Source organism: Eimeria tenella, genomic scaffold, assembly GCF_000499545.2.
Source record: "Eimeria tenella Houghton genomic scaffold, Eth_scaff17, whole genome shotgun sequence".
NCBI classification, from domain to species: Eukaryota; Apicomplexa; class Conoidasida; order Eucoccidiorida; family Eimeriidae; genus Eimeria; species Eimeria tenella.
The window spans coordinates 351,774-368,079 of NW_013541545.1; the positions used below are offsets into that span (position 1 = coordinate 351,774).

Here is a 16,306-nt window from a genome sequence, read left to right on the forward strand (position 1 = left end):
CGTGTCTGTAGGTCGAGGGGCCGCTATTTAACCGCTTAGAAATAAAATACATGAGCAACACTGAAAAGTATTTGCTAAGTATTAAGGACAAATTCAGGAACTGCATCTGCGCGAGGTTTTCACAAGGTCCCGAATTTTGCTCGCCGCGCCGCAAGCACCACACAGCCGCTTCCAACCTATTTTTGGCGGTACCCTGTATCGCTTTGCTCTCTTTCAGAGATTTTCACAACAATAATTATGCTTATTTTGCTCTGCCAAGTTACGCTTTATCTTGATAGGCGCCTTTGTGAAACTCGAGGGTCACTGGGGTCACTCAAGCACTATTAGCTTCCACGCCTGATATCAGGAGATACTCGTGTCTGCACACGCAACCATTAAAATTAACTTCAAAGCTATGTCATCGCATGATTTTTCTGCTGCTGCCCTTAGAACGGGTCCCAGGGACCTAAAGAGCGACATTACGAGTTCTGTGATTACGAGCCAGGAGAATGAGTCTCCCGGAAAGGTCCTCAAAAGCACTTCTTCCGGTGGCCTAGCTGGTGTTGTCGCTGGAGAGTCATCAATCTGCACCGTGGCACTAGGAAGCGGTGAGCAAGTCTTCGCGATCACGTCCCGCAGGAGCTCTGTGCCTACTGCGCTCCACACGGTGGAACACAGCCCTCATGACGCTTTCAAAACGCCAATGTATAAAACAAGTAGGCGTATAGAAGTATGCGGCAATTGGGGTGCGTTTCTAAGGCCTGAACTACCGTGGATACAATGTGGTGGACTTGGCACGAGAAGCGACCTTCGAAGAAGTGGTTCACTTACTGTTGCTGAAAGAATTGCCAACACAGAAACAGCTGTCGGACCTCAAGCAGAAGCTTTACAAGGCAAGGCAGCTGCCTGTGCAACTCCTCACTGTTCTCAAGCAAATTCCAAAGGATGCGCATGCTATGGTGGGACCAAATGCCACGAAAAGATAGCCATAACCCTTTGCAAGCAGCAAGCATTGAAGTACGATATAGCGTAGTGAAGTGCTCCTCGCTGGTGTGTTGATACTTATCGTTTTGTCCCATTCTCCAAGTTGCAGGATGTATTGAGGACAGCTTGTTCTGTCCTGGGGAGTTTGGAGCCAGAAAGGAATCCGACTCAGCAACAAGTCGACGTACGGAATGGCCTTAGGATACACGTTTTGCACACAGAGACTAAGCTTGCGCAGTTCGCACTGCCATTTGAGCTTCAAGACACGGAAGGCTATGCTTGAAGGCTGTTTAACTCTTGCCCTTTACCTTTTTTGGTTTAACTCTTGCCCTTTACCTTTTTTGCTTCTCAGATCGCCCTTCGCCTTATTGGATGTTTGCCCGGGGCTCTGAGCTATTGGTTTCACTACACCAATTCGGGAAAGGAAATATCGTTTCAGTCGGATCCGGAGGACTCGGTGGCTACGAATTTTTTAAAGCTCTTGCATGGGGACCCCTCTTTCAAGGTAAGGCGAGGACGAGCAAAGTCAGGTATGCCTTTAAGCGCAGAGTTAAGAGTTTAGAACTGCACCAGGGACACGGGAAAATATTAACCCTTTTACCATTTAAAAGTGGGTTGCCTAGAAATCGAACCCAGAATTTTTCAAGACGTATCTAATTATTATAAATTTTTTTCAAGGCTCACTTATTTTTTTAAAAATAATAATAGATATTTTTATATGATTAAAAGTTATCTGTATAATTTAAAATTATAGATAGACTAGTAATTCCTATTATTTTTAAGGCCTGTGCTGTGTCCTTAGCCTCATCCTGTGAGTGGCATTTTAATAATGATCGGTGTTTTTATATAATTTATAACTGTCTACATAATTTAAAATTATATATAAGCTAATGATACCTATTATACCAAAGGCATGCACTGTGTATTTAGCCTCACCCTGTCGTTGTGAAGACACTCGACACGTCTCTCATTCTTTATGCGGAGCACGACTTTAATGGTAAGACCTCTAACGCTCCCCCTTCCCGCAACAAATCTCCATTGTGCCTCATTAGGTACCTGCCTTCATCTGTAACCTATAGTGCGCTACTGATGCTACCACTTTCGACATTTCCTCTGCTACTTCACTGCATATTGATTCTTTCTGCTTCGGCGGCTGCAGCATCGACCTTTGCGTGCCGAGTGACTGCGGGAACCCGAAGTGACATTTATAGCTGTATTTGTTCGGGAATAGGGACTTTGAAAGGGCCCCTGCATGGGGGGGCCAACGAAGCAGCCCTGAAAATGTTGATCCCTCTGACTTCTATTCAAAAGGCCCAAAGGCGGGTAGGTGGCTTCCAACGCAGGAAGCAGCGGCTCGCTGCTGCTCGCTGCTGCTCCCTGCTGCTACCCCCTGTTGTTCGTACAGCGGCTTCTGCATCTCCCTGACAAAGCGATTTCTATGGCTACACTTGGCTTGCAAAGTTTCCCGGTTTCTGCGCCCAGCTAGAGGAAGCGTTTTCTCGTCGTGAGCTGATCATGGGTTTCGGACACCGCATGTACAAAAGCGGTGATCCAAGAGCCCCCTTGATGCGAGGCCTCGCTGAGGCCCTTGCTGCCGCGAAGTTGCCGGAGTCAGATCCCCAAATGGTACAGATCGGGGCGTTTGTCGAGGAAGAGATGCTGAGGAGGAAGAACATGCATCCCAACGTTGACTTTTCTGCAGCCATTGCCTACAAGCAGTCAGCTGAACGCCATTTCCATTCTCGCTGCTGCTGCACTTTTCCATACATTTGTGTACTGAACCAGCCGCCGTGAGCGCAGCACAGTCCCCGCTGTTCTACGTTGCCAGCACAGCCCTATTTCGAGGAGCCTGAATATGCGTTTACTGCCATTGCAGGTGCGGAGTGCCCGCAGTGTTCTTCACGCCCTTGTTTGCCATCGCAAGGACCGCTGGGTGGGCTGCCCATGTGATCGAGCAGCGCGAAGTCAACAGACTGATTCGGCCGACTTCTATCTATACAGGGCCCCGCCCACGGCCTTTTGTGCCCATTGACCGCAGGGGTATTTCAGCCAAGCTTTAGCGCCGCAAAAACGGGCTTTAGCGCAGCAGCATTTCGTGGCCTACTTGCTACAACACAACCTGTGCATATTGAGTGCACTGGAATGACACTAGCATCAAGAACTCTTTTGCTGTGAGCACCACCTCAATTTCTTCGCAGCCCGCAACTACTGCCACTGCTGAAGCTACGTTATCCCGACTCGGGAAACCTGCAGCGACTCTCTCCTTCGTTTATGTCGCACTTCAGCACAGCGTACAGATAAAGGCTACATGATACTTGGCTGCTAACGGCCTCTCTATCAGTGCAGAAGCCTTCTGCTCGCACGGCCTTCACTGTTTGCCGGTTTGCATCATCCTCATGAAAAACCTTTTGATCCGCCCGCTGCAGACAACGGCACGAAGCAACTGGTCTACGTTCACCAGCAACTCCGCACTAAATTACCACACTGGACACGCGCATTGCAGGCACGACACAATCAAAAAGAGGCCCCGCACATACGCCCAGCAACTTCCCTTGCCAGGTACCCTCGCTGCATGAGCAAATCGGAACCTTCCGAAATCTCACCCCTTCACAAGCTCGTGTAAACTTTCAAGCACTCAGTGCAAAGTTGGAATACGATTGTTTTGGCTTTGGCGCTCACACCACAGCCGCAACAACACGGGTTTAAGGGTACAGTGCAGCCGAGGCTACTACTGCGCTGCATTGGCCCGTCTGAGTGGAACAGCTGCCAAAGCAACAGCTAGTTTTGCCGGGTTAGTGACGCGCAACCATATCAAGAGGATGGGAGTTGTTGCGGAGTAACAGCAGACGAACCGGTAGAGTAACTTCCATGAATGTGCAAATGCACTATTGCTTCGGGGGAAAGAAGAGTTTCGGCTTCTTTTCCTTTTTCGCTTTCTCCTTCTTCGCCCTTGCCTCTTGAGCGGCCAATCTCTTCGCCAACTCTTTACTGCTTGCGGGGCTTCGCTTTGCTGCAGCTGCCGCCTTAAGGCGAGCAGCGATCTTCGCCGGGTCTTCAGGCGCTGCCTGCAGCAGCACAAGCAACGGCGCCAGAATAAGCATAGGGAGCAGCTTCCACACTAACCGAGGGAACATTTGTAGAGGACCTTGGGGCAACAGTGCAGACAAGACTTACAGGGGTGTCCGCGTTGTCCTCAGATTCAGATTCACGCTGCCGCTGGAGCTGTTGCTGCTGCGACTTCTTTTTCTTTTTCTTTTCCACATTGCCGGAGGGTCGCCCGTTTGCACTGCTGATCCCTACCTTCTCCTGCTGCTGCTGTTGCTGCTGCTGCTTTTGCTCCACGGGGACTGACGGTGTTACTGCGGCAATGAACACAGGCAACATCGTGTGTCTATTCTCATCTGCAGCAAATGCATCATTAATGCATGCACGAAAGGTAAAGGCAAGAAAAGTGGGCAAGCAGAAGTGTCAATTTACTTCCAGCCTCGTTCAAGGCCTTCTCGAGCTCCTCCATTTCACGCTGTTTTCTCTCCTTCCTGCTCAACCCCTTTAAAGGATCAGAAGCAACTCCACCTGAAGCTACAGCAGCGCATACACACCGGTATTTTCGCTGGTGGTGCTGCCGCTGTTAGCTATGTCTTCTACTGACAAACTGCTACCTCTCTCTTTCGTCAAATAGCGGGCGGATCTCTCTACTCCCTTTCAAACACGGGCAGCAGAGGCCGAAGGACAGACACACAGCGGCAGAGATGAACGAACCGGCAACAAACTATTACAGGGCAGAGTAGGCTCACCTTTAGCTTTTCTCCTGCCATCTGTTGGCGACCTGACTTGCTGCTCTCTGCCTGCGGGAGCCTCATCCTCTTCGCTGCTGCTGCTGCTACTGGCAGCAAGATCTTCTCCGTGTGCATCCTCCGCAGCACCACTTGCAAGATCATCTTCGGATGACGTTTCCACATCTGAGTAGAAGGCGTCCCTTTGGTGAAGCCTACGCCCTCCTATGCTGCCACCACTCAGCACACCTCGACAGGGGTCGGTCATTGTGAGAGGCCCATCGTCTTCCGAATCCACTTCTACGTCTGCCCACCGGGCTCCCTGCAGCAGAGATGCCGCCCCGGGGGAAAGCTGGGCTTTCGCAGCAGCAGCCGCTGCCGCAGTCGCTGCTGCCGAGGCGGCAGCAGCAGCTGCTGCTGCTGCCGCTTTCTCCTCACGTCTCTCACGACGGCGACGCTCCCTTTCGGCCTGCTTTTCCAGACGGCGCTGGAGCGCATCTTCCTCCTTCAGCACCTCATACGGGTTAGCGAGGGCGACTTTATCACCCATGCCGCTCGCCATTATCTTATTTTGTTGATGCTGGTGTTTCTGATGCTGCTGCTGATGTTGCTGCTGACGAGGGGCCCAACAAGAGGAGAGCGCAATTTGTCAAGGCGACCTTTGACTCTAAGCAGCTGCAAGGCAGAGCCCCTAACAGGGTAGCCCTGACACCTTAGACTTCGACTATCTAAAGCTTGTGCGAACAAACCACTTTCGTGCAGCCCCTCCTGGATGCAATGGCCGGGAATTTAAGAAGCGGGCTTTGACAGGAGACGGCAAAGACAACAGAACACCACTGGCAGTGGGGCAGAACCCGCACGAAAAAAGCAACAAAAATCCAGATATTCGAAATAAACACACCCGCCAGACTCCAATGGTTACATGTCTTACGTTTAACACCAGAAGGCTACCTAAGGCAGTTCCCTTAACCTAAGGGGCCCCCAAGGTTGCCCCTCTGTTGCGGCCTCCTGCACTTGTCGTTTCTTGTTGCGTCTAGCGAAAAAACAGAAAAGAATGAACTCGAAAGCACGTATGGAGATGACACAACAGCAGAAGGGACAAAGAGAGAAAATCACACACTCAAGCGCAGGAGGAACAGGAGCGCCCACTGCCGCGCCACAAAGTACCTCGCTCAGGTGTCGCAGTATTCAGGTGATGACAGAACTCTAGAATTTCGACTAAACAATAATGAACCAGGCTAAATTTACCAATAAAAACAGGAACAGAACCTCCCGCTAGGCGCTAAACCAGCAGCAGCAGCCGCAGCGCTGGCGCTCTCGGGCGCTGTGGGGCACAGGGCTTCCTGCAACTGCAAGCTGTCGGCTCACCAGCCAGAACCTTTCTTTGCTTTGAGTTGTAATGTGCTTCCTGTATAGGCCTTGCGCACATTTTTGAACTGCAATAGAGCAATGATAGCATAGCCTGAAGCTCAATACGGCGGGTCAGGGCCAATATCCGGCAAAAGAGTGCCGAGGGTAGAAACATTTTACCTGATTATGTGGTGTATGCCCAACATGAGGCGACAATACGCTGAACTCCATGTGTGCCAAATACTTAAGGCGCAGCTTCACTCATGAGGAAAGGATGGGCCGCCGGCCGGCACACCGATTACTAAAGGATACGCGGAAACCCGCCTTGTGCCTCAGACTATTTAAGCCCTGTTCAAGCCCTTCCATGCAGGGCTGCTGTGCGCTGGAGTGAGTGTAACGTGAATGCGCAATATCGAACAAGATACAAAATAATCCCATCGAAGGCACTGCAGTCCCGTGGAAGGTAGTCATGCTACAGCAGGAGCAGCGCACCCAGGTATGGTGTGCCTGTTATTGGATCCTGCTGATCAGATGCAGGTTTGGGAAGGTTGTGCCACCGAGCTACCGACCAAATCAGATGGCTAAAGCCGTAGGCTTTGGCCTCAGAGTGAGTCTGAAACTACCACGAATGCGCCTTAACATAGGTGTTTGGGGGGAAGAAGAGGCACAACCCAAAGTACCAGTTAGCTCAGGGCAAACCTCTGAGCTAATGGAATGAGTCTGAAGGCCTTACCCACGCGTGTTGAAGTGTGTGCTTGGGGAAAGAAGGCGCACAACGTAAAGTGAGGGCCTTGAGGTTCAGGCTCGTAGAGAGGAGGGGTTTTAGCTCTTCCATCCCCATGCGTTCACTTTAACGGGAATCGGCAGGGCCTTGAGACTCACTGTGTAGGCTGAGAGCATACCGTGTGCTTACAGGTACTTAGCAGGGTTTTCGCGGCTAAAACCTATCACTACAATGCTGCCGCTTGAAGGATTTTATTTTTATATTTCATTGCCTTGAAGAAGACAATGCACTTTCGGCCCATATTTCATTGCTGTAAAAAAAATGCAATGTGGGTGTTCGTATCAAGCTTAAAGTCACTACGTCTTTGCATGCATGGGGGCTCAGCCACCTTGTGCACGTAAGCACATCGCGGCTGAACCATGTGCATTTGCCGGGACATCTGCCATGTGCATATTTAACAAGGGATTCTTGCGCAAAGATGGCTTTAACTAGCGCATGAACCTTGGCCTACAAATCCTGTGACAGGGGATAAGAATACGATCTTTTGGAGAGTAGGGCGGGCTCTACGGCAAATTCTGTACGCAAGTTACATTGACCGTTTATCGCTGAATTGCTACGGACGATATATTCCTTTGGTAAAAATATGGCAAGAAATGAAGTTTCCATTGTGCCTTGGAGCGATAATAAAAAGGGATGGATTCTTGTGAGTAATTTCTCGGAAAAACACGGACCGAAACACATCTGTATGCAAATATATCGCCGTTTCCATCCTGTGCCTTCGTTATTGGCTAGCCAAGTCAGTACCGGAGGCAGGGAAAGGAGCCGGCAGCCCCCTGCAGTTTGGCTCTTCAACTCCTCACCCTCATTAACTGCTTCTGCGCAAAGCAGCGGCATACGTATTTACACTCCCATGCTTTCACTTTAATTTACTTTCCACAAGGAAGTTCGTGCCTGCATACAATAATTTGCACTCATGTGCTTATCTGGCTTTTTTCTATCAGTGATACCTGCCACCAAAACCGTTCGTGAAACAAACAGGAATGGTAGGTGGGAATTGTTTGAATTCCTAGCTGTTGAGCTCCTTAAGTCATGGGCATGCCATCAGCATATCACGCAAACCATGTCACTAGGCTGAACTTGCACGTTATTTGATGCACATCTTTCATTAGCTGTTTGCGCTCGATGTTTTCTACGTAGCAAACCTTCACCTTAGGGGCACCAATGAGGCCGCTAGCTTACCTAAGGAAGTACAAGCGAATAACAAAGGACATAGCTAACAAGCTTTACAGCTAGTTCTGATTGTTGAGATGCCCATTGCAGCCCTTGGAAAAAGTGCTGCCGCCTCCTAAAAGCTGTTTCAAGAGAGCTGCACCTTACAAAGAGCTGCTAACATACGCCCCTGCTCCCGAGTGGGTACAGTGTCTACCGCGCTGCAACCGTAAGACATTCAGTTAGGCGCGATACTTGAAGGTCTGTCTACGTCACCCAAATTTAGAGGCGCTGAGCATCCGGCGAACCCTCTATTAAGTAGTTGCTGCAACGATCCATTGTACAGCTGTAGACTGGGATTACACACCACAACTGTAAGGGCACTGAACAATGAATAAAATGAATCACAGAATGTGCAAATTGACTAATAAAGGGGAAAAGTGCATTGTGGTACCGAAATGGTAGCTCGTAGAAAATGGGGAACGACCAGGTGTACGGAAAAGAAAAACCCAAACTTCCACACTTATATCAAGTCAAGGCACGGTGCTGATACGGAAACATCAGCAGCGGAGAAAGCACAAAAGCATTCACTTTATGCCATAGTGAAGACAGAACCTGACCTGTCTCCATCATGGGCCTGCAGGCACACTTTGGCGTGCCTGCAGGGCCATGATGCAGTGAGGTCTCGAGAAGAATGAGATACTCCTATGGACTTCATGAGAACTTAGACAAGAGGTTTGGTCAAAAGCCAAGAGAATATGCATGCTAGGGGAGCTGGGTCCCTGGCCCTGAACGTGACCGCTGAAGCAACGTGCTTTGTTGTCCTTACTTTGAGGCCTACCCACTGCTGCAAGCATATGCGTTATGGAGGCAATATGATCGCGTGAGCTTGAAGGATGCCATAACAGGCCACATCTTTGGGACGACCCAGCAGCTGGACGACTCAAGCTCAGTCATGTAGGCCCAGCTGGCGACGCTCTCAGACGCAGACGTGCTGCAGAATGCTTTGTTCCATTGCCTTTATCCATGATTCGGTTCAGATGGCACTTATGCGTGTACAAAATCTATGCGCTGTCCGCAATGTGGATATGTGTAAACTTGTGCCAACGTTCCAGGGGTGTTCCAGGTAATCGTACCATTGGTTGTGCCAGTAGTGCATGCAACAAGCAGACTGCGGAAGCGTAACTAGAGATTTTCTTGCGTATCAGGGGGGAAATTTGATGGCAAAGTATCAGTATTATGAAAAGTATTCAGCAAAAGGACTCATTGACACGCACAATACTAAAGACAGAGGAGTCCTACTTATGACTAGCGGGCTACATTAAAGGTGGCCACGAAGGCCCCGATGACTTAACGGCGCTTGTGGCTGTCCAGCTATGCAAGCTCGCTTCATGCCTGAGAATCTTACGATTCATTGTTCGTAAGAGGGATGTTTAAGCTCTGGACTGCAGTAATTGAGGAGTAAAAGCTCAACGTGCATTGAATACATGTAGGCTTTTCCGCACCGGGTCATTTGTCGGCAACCTGAGACCACCCGCCTGACTGGAATGCGACTGTACCCACACCTAAATTTGGGGGCCATGCTCCTTCTTTTGTGCCTTTAGTTTAGTTTTGATTCAAGCTGAGTTCTGCTTACTGGCTCTCAGCCAGCTCGACGCCGTTCACAGGCGTGGCAGGTTGCGGCTGCCCGAGGTGTTTGGTGAGGCCTGTGCAGAGTTCACGAGCAAACGAGGATGGATGTGTTCGTCCGACTTGCTCTTATGGCTGCAATATTCATTGCAGCTACGCTGGCCTCGGGCGCTGGGACTGGTGGGGGTGCTCTCTACATTCCCGGGTACATCATATCTCTTCGTGACGTTCACAAGGCTGTGCCTCTCTCAAAGGTGACAATATTTGGGGGCTGTTTGATGTCTGTGCTGATCAATGTACGTCGTCGCCACCCCAAGTCGAATGCGCCCATAATCAACTACGAGTTGGCAGCCATCATGGAGCCTTTTACTCTCTTGGGTGCTATCATTGGGGTGCTGCTGAACATCGTTATGACTGACTTCCAGATACTAGCATGTTTAATCTTGACCCTCAGTTTCACTAGTTACAAGACATTTAAAAAGGGACTGGCGCAGCGAGCGGAGGAGACGCGCATTCTGAGGGAGCTTGAGGGGAAGAGGGAGCAGGACGACACAGAAAACGACTTCGGAAGGCTGCATAGGGGACATCTAGGGTCTACAGCAGAGACCCGAGCAGAGCTGCAGCAGTTGCTTCCAGCTGGAGATGATATGCCGGGCCAGCTGCCCCTCAAGAGGCTAGCGAACACCCAGGATACAACTTACTTCACCACGTCATGCCGACTCTTTGACATTCAAGAAGGCTCAGCAGTAGTGCCAGCCGCTTTGGCCGAGTTTGAAAAGGATTTCTACTGCGGGACTTGTCAAGTTAGCTTCCTCTATCTGGTGGTGGACTCGCTTTTGAACGTAGTTCTTCTTATCCTGGCGGGGGGCCCGGTCGCTGTGCTCTGCGGCTCGCAGTGGCAGCAAGGTTGTATCTATTTGCTGTTTTCAGTGCATGTGTTGGGCACATTCCTCTTCGCCCGCTGGCTCATCAGAAGGCGCCAGAGGCTAGAGACTGCTGGCTGCAGTAACAAAGATATACAAGACGGGGGCCTACAGTGGCTGACGCCTATTACTGCTTTCGTCTATCCCCTGTTGTCTATGGCCGCGGGGGTTCTGGCTGGCGCTATAGGCATTGGAGGAGGCCTTGTCAAGGGGCCCCTACTGCTGGAGATTGGGCTACCACCTCTTGCTGCTGTTAGCACAGCAAACTTTATGATCTTCTTCACCTCCTCAGCAAATACTTTGCAATATGCCATTTTGGGGAGATTGGGGCTCGTTGATTCGATTTGCTTCTTCCTAACAGCTTTCGTAGCGGGAGCCGTAGGCATTGGGTGCGTGTTCCACTTCATGAAGACCACGCATAGGCAGTCATACCTCACTTTTTTGTTGTCATTTGTCACCCTCATCAGCCTCTGTTGTATGGTTGGCTCGTTCGTACACACACACTACTTCATGTACGAAGTCCCCATGAAGCTGCTCACTCTAAATGACGCATGTGAACAGCAGCAGCACGCAGGCCGTCTCCTCTTTTCTCATCTTTGACTTTCCCTCCTGTCTAGCCCCGGCGAGCTCCCCCCCCCCAGGGGGGAAGCGGTGCGGCACAGCGCTTGTTGCTACAACTGAAGGATGACTGGTGTGCCACCATGACTATCTGGCCATAGCTGCTGCAAGGATAGGCACTGGCCCTTGCTCCAGTTAGGCTGCACTGCACTTGTCTAGCCTTAGCTGCATCTAGCTATCAGCGGGGGCCGGGGGACGTGCGCATGGTGATGGATCCCTAAGGAAAAACGGGCAAAGGTCTGTCCTCTGAAATAAATTATTTCAAAGCATGGACAAGCACTCAAAGCACCATCATCTTCAGCTGCAGCTTGTGAAGCCCGTTGGGGGTGAGGGGGGGAACACTTCGGTACTGCAGTGTACGGATATGTGTTCCCTACCTTCGACCCCCTCGGCTGCTGCTATGGCATGACGCGTTCGCGCCTGCATATTTGTTAAACGCTCATGACACAACGGGAACTCATGAGCAGCGCACAGTAATTTCGTATCGGCTTGTGCTACGTAATAGGGGTATTGCTAGATCAATTTCATTTATTAAGGTCGCCATGTATGTGCACCAAGTTTGCACTGAATACGCTTATTGCACCATACAAAATGAAACTATAAATGTGCCACACGCGAACAGATACATATGTACAGACGGGTATACATACATACAGATGCACACACCTGGGAGTAGGAGTAGACACGCATTGTTTCTTCACGCCCACAAGCTGAGTTTTGGCGCCAGTGCTGGTTTTCTTATTAAATGGACAAACAAAAGTAAACTAAACTCAGTCCAATGAACCTGCAAAAACTAGCGGGTAGAATCAGTGTTAGTAACAGACAAACCGGTGCAGCTGAGTGCTGAAACTCCTGTTGCAGAAGCAGGTGTGTAAAGACACGAGAGCAGCTGCCACAATAAAAAACAAGGCATAAATCAGACCTTCACAATGCTTGCTCCCCAGAGCACCGACCTCCACCAGTCCATCCTGCGAAGTCATCGCACGACGCAAAAACATACAGCTGCGCTTACGGAACAGAGAGCGCAGGAAAGAAATACATGAAGCAATGCAGTAAGCAGCAGAGGCCAATCCAATAACCGCCGAAGCGAACAATAAATACGAACAGCCAGGGAGACCGAAGTGCAGAAAGGCTATGGAAGACGACTACAAGCGAAACGCGTATAGGCAAACATAAACAGACGAGACATATCTCGGTCAAGGGCAGTGACTAGGTCAAATACACGAGAACATGGAATCCACGCAAGCGGGCCCGAACGAGCCAGCGAGGCCAGCCAAAACTGTTTGCTGCATCCTTGAATCACTGCAGCCGGAAAAAAAAGTAAAACAAGAAATAACCAGCACGAGAGGTGCGAGATGTGAAGACCTACGATAATTCCCCACGCCGCCACAACCGTAATGAGGGAGACAATCAGGGCTGAGGATAAACCCGCAAGACCACCCTTACACCTAAAGCCCTAAATACTTAAAACTGAACCCTTCACCATGAGCTCGTGTCATAGTGCTAGTGAGCCGTTTGTGTATGTACTTACTTGGGTAGACTGTTAGTTTAAGACCCTGGTTCTCAACGAGCTTTAGCACGAAAGTGAGCAATAAACCGACCGCCAACATCACCGAATAGCCCTGCAACTGGTCAACGCTATTGGGGCCGGCTAAAATCTCCACAGCGACGTCCTGCAGTGATCTCAACACACGTCGCGGGAAAAGACGACTGGGGTAAGACGCGGTGGCATCGCCCTCTGGAGTCAGCCATGCTGCGCCACAGCTCAAATCCTTGTTGCATCCAGCTACGCACAATATAAACAATTAACGATAAGAATCCGCAGCTAGCCTTTCTATGATCCTGCACCTACTGTACGCACAGGGCGAGCAAGCATGGTAAGTAGATCACCTACCAAAATGCCCCATAGGGTGACGAGCATAACGAAGGACATGAAAAGAGCTGCAAACAAACACGGAAGCACGAGTGCTCCTCAATAGATAACAAACCTCTCGTAGGTACGTAGTTCTACAGATTACCTTCTTCCTTATTACGTAGACCAGCAGGCCTACAGCCTTCAGAAAAAAGAAAAGGTCTCGGGAACAAACCGCAGCAGACGGCCGGGCAAGTTCTCACCTATGAAGTGAAGGATAGCGCACGCATGGGATTGGAGATAAAGCCTGTCAGATTTTGGCGAGTGCTGCAGGCCTATGGCTGCCAAGAGGGCCTGGCGCTTCAAGACGGCCGCCACGCTACAGTTTTGGGCACCCTGATCAGGGCCAACGGGGCCACGGGAGGGTCCCACACCATCATAAAACGAGCTACTTTCTCCCTGGGTGTGAGCAATAACACTTACAGAGCCATCCCGCTCCCCTGTTGCTGTGGAGGCACCGCTACTTCCTCCGGGCCCGCCTACGGAGCACGTGCTGCTAGCACTCCCTGCCCGTCCCTTCCTTACTATCTGGAGACCTGGCTCTTGTTCAGCAACTGCCTCTGCACAACCGGCAGCAGCAACAGAGGAACATGCGTCCAGTTGCCCGGGGAATGTAGAGGCGCTCATACGGTCACCAACCACAACCGTAACGGACTGCGTCGGGGTTCCGCTGCAACTCTCCACTTGAGTGATTCTCTGTTTGTCTGGAGGCACTGCCACCCCCGTAGCCATCGTGGTGCAGAACCCGGTGCAACGCGAAGCGTTTCGCTGGTTGTGAATTCTCAGGTGCAGCGTAAATGCAGCAACTGTAGAGAGGAGATAAAAAGCTGCGTAGGTTCAAGAGATACAAGGAAGATAGCGGCGGGTCCTGCTAGGATCCCTCTCCTTTCTTGCCGCAGAAGCAGCCGACTTGGGCGCAAGAGCCCCTGAACCTTCCTGGAGCTGCTAGTAGACCCGTGGTGAGCTCAAGGGCCTTCATCCGTGCGGGGACCAACAGGCGGCTCGGGCGACCCGCCACACCAGACTGAAGTTCTAGTACGGGGACGCGGGGGCTGTAAGGCCGCACCCTCGCCCTCAAGTTCTCTAGGCGCATATCGGCCTCATCAAAACGTGACAGAGCCGACCAGAAGGCAACAGCGTGTGCCGTCTGCCTCAGCGTCTGACAGCGAAGCCCGCTCGGTGCTAAAGAAGCTGGACTGCGGCGCACCGGACTCTCAGGGTCCTCGCTGCTCTGAAGCAAAATTTATTTGTACTTTCCAAATAGTTAAAGTGAGAAGAAACTCCTTTTGTGGTCTCTCCTCCTTGCAATGGCCCCACACTAGTTCGAGGATCCGCATGCAGCCACAACGGCATCAGTTGTGTTGCACACTCAATGCTGGCTCTTCAAACTGTTGTCCCATTGCTTCTAGCATTATTCAAAACAAAATTTATGTATCAGTCTCACAAATGGCGCTGAAATGAGAGGGAAGAAGCGGATTTCCCCTTCCAAATCCACAAGACCGAGGGCATGTGTACGGTCTTTACTGCGCGTGCTGACCGCACTGTAGTTCGAATGGGTATCTACGGCGCTACTGTTGCATACACTGAATAGCCACGATTAAATGAGCCAGAATAGGACTACTGATATGAAAGTAGAGCATCAGGACGAAGTGCACCACGAAGGCAATGTTTTCTGCCCGTTGTATGGCAAAAGCTCGGAAGGCTATGCCGTTGATGTCCTCCTGTTGGACAATAACACCGTATATACCGCCAAAAGTGCCACGTTGTCACTGTGAGTGGTTACAGAAGTGAATGAGACTGTGCTATACGGCCGGGCCTACGGGTAGTATGGGTAAAGCTACGAGAAAATTTACGTACAAGAGAGGAACACCCTTAATTGAAAATATTTTCTTAATACTGAAGAGAGCAAGCCTGCGGAGGTGAGTCTTGGTCTTCGTAAAAAAGGATAGCTGGGGCGTCACAGACGGCAGACAGCGAACAATACAGAATTCGGCGGCGAGTAGAATGGATCTCAACGTTGTACCTGATGTCATCCAGCTGCTGTAGGTGGCTAGGCGAAGGGCGTTGAACAAACATAGTAGCGGTACGTGATTTTGGTGCTCCACAATGCCCTAGAGCATCGATGCCGACGGACACGTTTGAAGATAAAATAGTACTGTTGTGCTGCTCTAAGGCTCAAGCGTGTTATAATTCGACTAGCCACTATGCAAGAGGCCATCTACACAGGTAGATCCGCCACAGGATAGGCATCTTGGTCCAATTACTCGCGTTTTGGCTCGCTTAAGACGTCAGGCATTTCCAGTTCACCCTGCGCTCTTCTCTGGAATTTGTTTGCCGAACTGAAATATGTTTGCTTTGAAATTCTGGCTTGAGAAGACCACATTTCTGACGCACTTTCTCAGCCAGCTTAGCCACATTAGCAGCATTCCTGGGAGCTCATAGGTCTTGGATTGTAGGTTCAATATGAGTGCCACACCCTGGAGTTGGGGGACCGTTTCAAGTAGCTGTCTTTCATCTTAAGCTAGGAGTTCAGGTGGACCATATGCAAACTAACAAAATTTTTTGGGGCTTCTGCCCCGTACGATGCGCTACTTGAAGTAACACACTGTTGGACAATTAATTAAGGCATCAGAGAGCCTGACTTCGGGAACAGCTGGTAGCGTGTGTGAAGCAGCTACAATCCACACATGCCAGAAGGCCAGAAGACATGCCAGCTACTTCGGAAACGAGCGTTAGTAGACTTTTCCAGTTTTTCTTTGACGAACAATCCATAAAGTGTGCAATCCCTTGTGATCAACAGAGTCCACAACAAAGATAAAAGTCACTAAATTCACCGTTTGGCGAGTTGTTCGCTAGTGTGGTGGTGGGTCTGTACGGCAAGTGGACGAATAATTCTAGCATATAGGATGCTCCACAGTTACTAGCCCGCATTTCGCACACTAAGGAGAGGGTAACTTCACATTTACACGGGTTGAGACTCTTCCTAACCTTTCCCAACTTCTTCCCATACTTTACCCGAGCGTGAGACTGGCGTATGGCCACCGATTCCGCAGAGTCGTAGCTACAGTTTTCTACCATAAACGGCCAAGAACCATTTTGCAGTATTCTCCTTGTGCCTTGCTGACGTGCAACAGAACATGAGCCTAGAATTCAAGGTGGAACATGACTCGCGATTTGCAAATGTAAATATTCAGATCTACAGCGC

The 16,306-nt window shown here is 50.3% G+C and overlaps 4 protein-coding genes across 4 annotated transcripts; 2 read left to right on the plus strand and 2 right to left on the minus strand.

The window, feature by feature from the left end:
- Nucleotides 1-394: 394 nt before the first annotated feature.
- On the plus strand, nt 395-3,023 carry ETH_00026655 (citrate synthase, putative; the record flags this gene model as incomplete). Its single annotated transcript, XM_013373752.1, has 6 exons — nt 395-587; nt 739-938; nt 1,073-1,147; nt 1,316-1,468; nt 2,446-2,681; nt 2,840-3,023. 6 exons carry the CDS (start codon nt 395-397, stop codon nt 3,021-3,023), a joined length of 1,041 nt encoding a protein of 346 aa, XP_013229206.1.
- Nucleotides 3,024-3,848: 825 nt separating this feature from the next.
- On the minus strand, nt 3,849-5,298 carry ETH_00026660 (uncharacterized protein; the record flags this gene model as incomplete). The annotated part of the gene is made up of 4 exons (XM_013373753.1): nt 3,849-4,028; nt 4,138-4,322; nt 4,441-4,542; nt 4,758-5,298. 4 exons carry the CDS (start codon nt 5,296-5,298, stop codon nt 3,849-3,851), a joined length of 1,008 nt encoding a protein of 335 aa, XP_013229207.1.
- Nucleotides 5,299-9,752: 4,454 nt separating this feature from the next.
- ETH_00026665 (uncharacterized protein) lies at nt 9,753-11,171 on the plus strand (the record flags this gene model as incomplete). Its single annotated transcript, XM_013373754.1, has 1 exon — nt 9,753-11,171. One exon carries the CDS (start codon nt 9,753-9,755, stop codon nt 11,169-11,171), a length of 1,419 nt encoding a protein of 472 aa, XP_013229208.1.
- An 830-nt stretch (nt 11,172-12,001) lies between these two features.
- On the minus strand, nt 12,002-13,833 carry ETH_00026670 (uncharacterized protein; the record flags this gene model as incomplete). The annotated part of the gene is made up of 5 exons (XM_013373755.1): nt 12,002-12,157; nt 12,559-12,605; nt 12,721-12,862; nt 13,084-13,130; nt 13,305-13,833. 5 exons carry the CDS (start codon nt 13,831-13,833, stop codon nt 12,002-12,004), a joined length of 921 nt encoding a protein of 306 aa, XP_013229209.1.
- Between the last annotated feature and the right edge of the window lie 2,473 nt (nt 13,834-16,306).